General features: G+C 36.4%; 2 protein-coding genes across 2 annotated transcripts; both read right to left on the bottom strand.

Moving 5' to 3' along the window:
- Nucleotides 1-3,727: 3,727 nt before the first annotated feature.
- LOC107812823 (uncharacterized) lies at nucleotides 3,728-4,075 on the bottom strand. The gene has a single exon (XM_016637992.2). The coding sequence runs from the start codon at nucleotides 4,073-4,075 to the stop codon at nucleotides 3,728-3,730; it is 348 nt and encodes a 115-aa protein (XP_016493478.2).
- A 2,035-nt stretch (nucleotides 4,076-6,110) lies between these two features.
- On the bottom strand, nucleotides 6,111-7,703 carry LOC107812824 (protein CHLORORESPIRATORY REDUCTION 7, chloroplastic). Its single transcript, XM_016637993.2, has 3 exons — nucleotides 7,520-7,703; nucleotides 7,235-7,368; nucleotides 6,111-6,510 (listed from the first exon to the last, which is right to left on the bottom strand). The coding sequence occupies exons 1-3, from the start codon at nucleotides 7,560-7,562 to the stop codon at nucleotides 6,226-6,228; spliced, it is 462 nt and encodes a 153-aa protein (XP_016493479.2). The 5' UTR covers nucleotides 7,563-7,703; the 3' UTR covers nucleotides 6,111-6,225.
- Nucleotides 7,704-8,478: the final 775 nt, after the last annotated feature.

The following is an 8,478-nucleotide window of genomic DNA, read 5'->3' as shown; positions in this document are numbered from 1 at the left end:
TTTAAAGGTCGAGTTGTAATCAAAATTGAGTAATTTTGGTATGGTTGGACTTGTGGTTGAATGGGTGTTCGGATTTTGTTGATTTTGCCGGATTCCGAGAAGTAGGTCCGGGGTTGACGTTTTTGAGTTGACTTATTGACCTTAGTTAAAGATCGTAGCTTTATTAATTGGAAGTAATTCCTATAGCTTTTGTTGATAATATTACGTTATTTTTGGCTAGATTCAATCCTTATGGAGGTCGATACGTGTGGGAAGGGCTTGCTAGCAGAGTGATTTGATTTGCTTGAGGTAAGTATCTTATTTAAAATCGATTGAGACACTAATTGCCTAAATTATTGTGAAGCTACGTGCTATTGGGTGCGCACATGCTGAACCATGTTGAGGCTACATAGAGGTTTAATCCCTGAACGAACATGATAAATGCTTTTCAGCGATGAAATTTCTGATTTGAGCTATGATAGCACACTTTGCACATGCCTACACATTAGCATGTCATTTATACCAGTACAGGAGCATGAGAATTGTTATTCATTCATCACATACATGTATACTTGTTTAATTGCTCTTGTATGATATGTTTGGACTGGAGGCCAGTGACCATACCGGGCGAATTGTGTTATTAGAACGTGAGTTGTCCGTGCAGCATGTGAGTTGTCTATGCGGGTTCTATTATTAGCACGTGAGTTGTCCGTGCAGGTTCTATTATTAGCACGTGAGTTGTCCGTGCAGCACATGAGTTGTCTATGCAGCGTATGGATACAGATCCATCCCCCTAGGGTCACCCTCTCATATTTCTCTCTTGATGGTGTACTCGCGGTTATTGAGAATACTTATCAATGCTTTGGAACAGATATGGAAAGTTGAGAGAATCCGGCCAGTGTTGTGTAGATTTTGCATTTCTTTGATCATTTATCCGATTTAACTGTTTATCACATCTGCATGCCATGATATTGTCTGAGCATAGTAATTGAGAAACTGTACACATGCACACACGAATGTTTTCTCACGAAACTTGATGAGTTAGTTTTCAATATTGCTTTGTGCCGGTTTAAAAGACGGAACTACACAGGTGATAACTAGTATCATTAATAATTTATGCTTCTCTTACTTTGCCATGTTTATTTACGATACTTATTGAGTATATTGGGTCGGTTGTACTCGTACTACACTCTGCACTTAGTGTGCAGATCCATGTACTTCCGGGCACGGAGGTTGCTAGTGTTGGAGCTTATTTAGTTTGGAGACTATCGAGGTAGATTCCTTGGCGTCCACACACCTTGACTATCCTCCTCTTTATTTTAGTTTCATTTATACTGTTCTACCTTCCTAGAAAGTGTTTCAGCAGTAAGACCATGTTATTGTATAGATGCTCACGTACTCAATGACACCCGAATTTTAAGGAATTCCGTTTTGAGTTGTGGTTTTTTCTTCCAATCATTATGAGATTTGATTTACTTAAGCCTATTTCAGTATGTTTTAAATTAAATATGCCTTTTATTTGTGAGTTGTCGTCTTGCCTAGTATCGCGATAGACGCCATCACGGCATATATAATTTTGGGTCATGACAATTTTGTATTTCTCGCAATGAATGTTTTCAAATATTGGTACTAAATATCACACCAATACATGCTAAGAGAACATGATAATCAATATTTCCTCCTCTCCCCTTATGAAAAATTAATTTAAATGTGATATGTGTATAAATATGTATCTATACACAATATGTGTACAACTAAATATGATCAATATATAATCTATGTATATACAACAACAACAACAACAACAACAATAACAACAAGTATAATCCTATAAAGTGGGGTCTGGGGAGGGTAAAGTATATGCAGACCTTACCCCTACCTTACGAAGGTAGAAAGATTATTTTCAATAAAACCCTGGCTCAAGAAAAAAAAACAAAAGGAAGCAGAAACAACAAGTGGTAACCACAGCAAGCAAAGGTGATATAATAATCGAAGTGAAAGAAATGACATAAAGTAAAAGAAATTTGCGAATACGAAGAAAATAAAATGTGAGACTAATACTAATGAAAATAACATGAAAATGAGACGCGCCCGATTAACCACTATCTTTCTACCCTAATTCTCAACTTCCATACCCTCCTATCAAGGGTAATATGCTCAGTAAACAGAAGTAGCGGCATTTTATATCTAATCACCTCTCCCCATTACTTCTTAGGCCTACCTCTACATCTCTTCAGCCTCCCCCCCCCCCCTGTGTAACCCCTCACTCCTCCTCACTGGGACATCTATGCACCCCCTTTTCACATGCTCGTACCTTCTCAACCTAGCTTCCCTCATCTTGTCCTCCACGGGTGTCACTCCCACCTTTTTCGAAATATCAACATTCCTTATCTTATATAATGGTATGCCCATACATCTATCTCAGCATCCTCATTTCTGCTACTTACATCTTTTGGACATAGATGTTCTTAACAGGACAACATTATGCCCCATATAGCATAGTAAGTCTAACCACCACTCTATAGAAATTACCCTTAAGTCTTTTTGGCACCATCTAATCACTCAAAACCACATAAGTAAGCCTCTATTTGATCAATCCCGCTCCAATACGATGTGTGACATCCTCGCCAATCTCATCATTACCTTAGATAATAGATCCTAGGTACTTGAAACTCTCCATCTTACGGATGACTTGTGAATCCAGCCTCACTTCCACATCCATATAATAAGTCACTTCGCTGAACTTGCATTCCAAGTACTTTGTTTTAGTCCTGCTCATCTTGAAACCTTTTAACTCCAGGTTTGTCTCCAAACCTCCAGCCTCGCGTTAACACCACCTCGCATCTCATTAATTAGTACTATATAATCCGCAAATAACATGCACCATGGCACCTCCTCTTGAATGTGCTGCATCAGAACATCTATCACCAAGTCAAATAAAAATGAGCTAAGCACGGATCCCTGATGCAAGCTCATCCCGAAAAGGAAGTGTTCCAACTCTCCTCCCACCATCCTAACCTGGGTCTTAACGCCATCGTATGTATCCTGGATCACCCTCTTATATGCTACGGGCACACCTCTCACCTTCAAACACCTCCAAAGAACCTCCAAAGAACTTTATCATAAGCTTTCTCTAGGTCAATGAATACCATGTGCTAGTTTTTCTTTCTATCCCTATACTGATCCACCAGTCTTCTAATAAGGTGAATGGATTTAGTAGTCGATCGCCCATGCATGAACCCGAATTGGTTCTCGAAAATAGATACACTACTCCCCACCCTAACTTCAACCACCATATCTCAAATTTTCATGTTGTGACTTAGCAGCTTAACGCTCCTATAGTTGTTGTAATTTTGGATATCCCCCTTATTCTTATACAATGGAATCATCGTACTCCACCTCCATTCTTCAGGCATCTTCATCATCTTAAAAATGACATTGAATAACCTAGTAAGTCATTCCAAACCTGCTATGTCTGCAGTCTTCCAAAATTCTACAGGGATCTCATCTGGCCCGGTTCCTCTACCTCTGCTCATCTTATGCATATCTCCCATAACCTCTTTAACCTTGATACACCTACAATACCGAAATTCACGGGGACTCTGAGAGAACCTCAAGTCCCCCATCATGATGTCCCTATTCCCCTCATTATTCAAGAGTTCATGAGAGTACGTCTGCCATCTACGTCTAATAAGTGCGCCATCCACCAATATATTATCATTTGTGTCTTTGATGTACTTCACTTGGTCTAGGTCACGATCCTCCTCTTCCTCTCCTTGGCTAGCACGTGTAGTTTCTTGTCCCTGCCTTTGGCCCCCAGTTCTTCATACAACCATTCAAATGTTGCATTCTTAGCCTCCGTAACGGCTAACTTTGCCTCCTTCTTAGCTTTCTTATACCATTCCCTATTCATACTCCTCTCCTCCCCATCTTTGCTTTCTACTAGCTTCAAATATACTGCTTTCTTGGCTTTCACTTTTTTCTGTACTTGTCCATTCCACCACCAGTCTTCTTTGTGTCCATTAGGGTGACCCTTCAAGACCCCTAGCACCTCTGTATCAGCTTCTAAAATGCAATTCGTTGTCGAGGTCCACATATTACTCGTGTCCCCACTACTCCTCTAGGCCCCCCTTGCAATATCTACCCTGATTGTAGGGCGATATCCTTAGTCAAGGCTCCCCACTTGATCTTTGGTTGGCCACACGCGACCCTCTTATTCCTTCTCCTCTGAATTTCTAAGTCCATAACCAAGAGCATATGTTAGGTTACTATATTCTCGCTCGGGATAACCTTGCAATTTGAGCATAGACCTCTATCACACCTTCTGAAGAGAAGAGAATCAATGTGGGTCTTGGCCACTATACTATGGATGGTGACCAAATGCTCCTCCCTTTTGTGAAGTGAAAACACAAGTTAGCTATAACCAAATCAAAAGCACTAGCGAAATCCAAAAGCGAAGTACCTCCTTCATTTCTATATCCAAAATTGAAGTTGCCATGCACTTCGTCGTAACCGCTAGCAGACGCCCCAATAACGCCATTAAAATCTACACCTATGAACAGCTTGTCGGAGTGTGGGACACCTTGCAAAACCTCGTCCAAATCCTTCCATAAGTGTCCCTTTTAACCTCCTCGCCCAAGTCCGCGTGAGGTGTATAAGCACTAATAACATGAACATTCTGCCCTCCAACGACTAGCTTAATATCCATCAACCTATCATTCACTCATCTCACATTTATCACTAACTCCCTGAGTTCTCTATCAACCAAAATACTTACCTCGTTCCTACCCTTTACACCTCCTGAGTACCATAGTTTAAACTCATCTACATCTCGAGCCTTAGTACCCACCCATCTAGTCTCCTGGACAAAGGCTGTATTGATTTTCCTCTTCAGGAGAATCTTAGCTAACTCATTAGATTTTTTTGTCAATGTCCCTATGTTCGAGGACCCGATTTTCAACTTAAAAGTACCCTTACTTTGAATCCGGCCTACTATTTGTAAACATTGATTAATATGTACAAGAGTTCGTAATGTGAATTCGATTCTGATTTTTGTTTTTGTTTTCATCATTAAGAATGATTAATAGAAGTAAGATTTTAAAGAAGAGAAAAAAATACTTTTGAAATTTATTATTTAAAAATGTCATAATGTTTGTATGATTATAAAATTTATCATTAAGGATAAAATAAAATTTTAAATTATTTCAAATCTAGAAATAATTTTTTGAAATAGGCTAAAAAAAGTAATGGTCACATGAATTGAAACAAAATAATTACCTTGGTTCAAGGTGAAAAGGACCCCCTCCCTAGCCAACCTTTCAGTTTTTTTTTCACTTTGGTTAAAAGACATCAAACTAAATCAACAAATTGTATATTTATATCTCATTTCCAACCTAATTAAGTTTAACTTTATAAATTTTCTATATGTTTTTGTTCTAATCAAAATTAATCTATTTTAATGTACTAAATATTTATTTTTTCAAAGCACAAATGAAAAACAAATTCCACTATCTTTTAAGGAATTTTTCTCTTATAAAGTGGACGTTATTGAACCTAGTAAGATAATTAGCATACATTAAGTTGACTTTTACATGAGATATCTTTTATATATATATATATGGGTCGTTTGGGAGAGTGTATAAAATAGTACTGAATAAAGTGTATTAGTAATGCGAGTATTAGTTATGCTAAATTATTTTTTATGACTGTTTGGTGTAGTGTATTAAAAATAATATGCATTGTATAATTTTTTTTAAAAATTATTTGTTTACAAAACTGCCCTCCACATTCTTTAGCTTTGAGGGACTTCAAGGGTAATTTTATCTTTAACCATGCTTATGCGTGTATTAATAGCATTGGTATTGCTAATTTCAAGGATATTACATAGGATAGTACCAAATATGGTGTATAACTAATACATAGATTGAAAAGGTGTATAAAAAAAGGATTAACGCTAATACATGTATTATTTCTCTAATACATTCTTCCAAACGACGCCATATAGTTCAATTCGAAAGTAGTGAGTATACCTAATCTACTATCCATAACGTACATCCATCCAGGAATACAAGCACTAGAACACATGATGATGACTAAATTATTACTATAGATTTTGTAAATAATTAAGTGGATAGAATAAGACGAGAGTAGTAGTATTATGTTTTAATAGATAGCAACAACTAATTACATTCTAATCCGACAAGTAATGACAAGAAGCAGCAAGTAGCTTAAGCTTGATTTTAGTCACTATTCCATGTTTTGTTGCAAACGAACTTCGTACCACTGAATGGAACCCACATCTCCATCAATTTCAAGTTCACAAACAGATTTTACTAGGTATTGAATTGCATCATCAATTTCTTCAAATCTTGCAAGATCCTTTGGTAACTCATTGCCTGGCCAATTTTCTAGCCAACCTTTTAACCTGTCCCTTAATTCTTCCTCTGTTACAAACTCCTCGGACTTCCCAGGTTCCATTAGCACATAAGTCTCTGTCTGTATGTTTGCTCTTCTCCTTCTTGTAGCCAATGTCTGAATTAGTTTAGACACAAAAACAGTAGAATATTCAGTTTTGGAATTATAATTCAAACTGAATACTCCCTCCTGTCCATGTTACTTGTTCTGCCAAACTGAATTTGTATATTTGATGTTTTAGAACTACAATAAATACTTTTTCTTTTTGGTGTGTGTGTGTTAGATTCACCCTTATTCCTCGATCACAGATACGTCATACATTTAAAAAAAGAGATAACGGGTGATTTAGATAAAAATTACTATAACTAAGGAAATAAAATATCTTTCGCAAAAATCTTTAAAAACAGATAATATGAACCGGTCGTATGTACTAAATTATAAGTGGGTGTTTGGACATAAGAATTGCAAAATTTTGGAAAAAGGTGAAAAAAAAATTCAAATGAAAATGATATTTGAAAATTAGAGTTGTGTTTGAACATGAATATACGATTGTGCTGTTTTTGAATTTTTGTGAGTGATCTAAAATAAATTTTGAAAAATAATTTTTTGTAATTTTTCAAATTTTCGAAAAATACCGAAAAATTCATCGTCGAAAATCGAAAACTTTATGGCCAAATACTTATTTCGAAAAAAAAAAAACAAATTTTCGAAAAAATAAATCTTTTTTTATGGCCAAAAATAAACTCTTGTGAGGAATTAGAAATTAAACAAGTTGTATTGAGATTGAGGTATGTACCAAGTTCTCTAATCGGTTTCTAATACGACGGGTAGACAAATATACCTTTGTTGCATTGAGGTGAATGCTTCGAAAAGTTACACTGTGGAAAAATGAGGTATTAAACGGCTGGAAAAATGATTGCTGCCACCTTCTATGTAAAAATGGAAGTTGATTTTGGAGTCTCGTTGTCTCAATCCCTACCATAAAAGTAAAGCAATCAAAATATTTTGTGTTCCACCATTAATAACGCAGAAAAGAGGTGATGTGTCACTGTGTAGCTACGTATAAACAGTAAGAGGAATGAGACCGAATCCAAAGAAAGTGCAAGGTTTCGAGTGGGGTACGTACCAATACAATTGTGCGTTTTATTGCACCACAATTGTGTCTCCATTGGAAAAGAAGCTTCTGCTTTTTCTACCGCAGTTAGTTGCAGCTATAATGTATAATAGACAAATTAAACAACATGAGTAGTTAAGCACATATCAAAAATAGTTGCATTTCTTAGACTTTGATGATGAGTATGGTGGTGGATAAGATGATGGTTTTCAGCCTCATCTATATACATACTGTTCCTTGTCTTTTCCCAACCAGGGAAGTGTAGTACAGGCTTGGGAAATTTTGGGCCGAGCATTACTACAGTAAGCGAAAAGCCCACAAACATTTGAAGCTAGAACTGGACAGTGAAGTGTCTGATCGAGTTGACGCTGGAAAAAAAAAAGATTGTTTGAAGTCAAAAAGAGTTATGAAAGTTGTAATTCTATTTGGATAGGTATAATTTTTTCCGAAAAGAAATTGAAAATTTGTGAATGAAACTTGGGAAAAAAGGTGTTTGAAGTTGAAATACGCTTCAAATCACTAGTTCAATTTAGCATAACTATGCCAACGTGAAGTTCAAATTCTTTCCCAAAATTTGTAAACAACAAATTGTAAATGAACTAAAGATTATTTGCAAGTAAAGTTGTTGAAACGTCGAGCCCTAATAAATCTGCTGATGTAAAATTTCACCGTCCACATTGTTTCTTTTGTGATGATGGTTAACTTTCAAGGACACTTGCAATAAAAAGTAAAAACAGAATATTTGGGTCAGATTTAATTCGGTTGAATTGTTTAAAATTCATTTACAATCAAATTCAATTCGGAATTGTCAGATTTTGACATATTGTAACAAAAATTGGTTCTATTCAACTCTACTGGTTGATTTGTGCCACGGGGAATGCGAAGGAACACCGAGCTAGACAACGACGGGATATTGCATTTATGGACAGGCATGACCAATACGAGCCAACTAAAAATAAAAGGGAAAATCA

This window comes from Nicotiana tabacum, chromosome 17 (assembly GCF_000715075.1).
Source record: "Nicotiana tabacum cultivar K326 chromosome 17, ASM71507v2, whole genome shotgun sequence".
NCBI classification, from domain to species: Eukaryota; Viridiplantae; Streptophyta; class Magnoliopsida; order Solanales; family Solanaceae; genus Nicotiana; species Nicotiana tabacum.
This window is presented reverse-complemented; position numbering and strand designations above follow the sequence as displayed.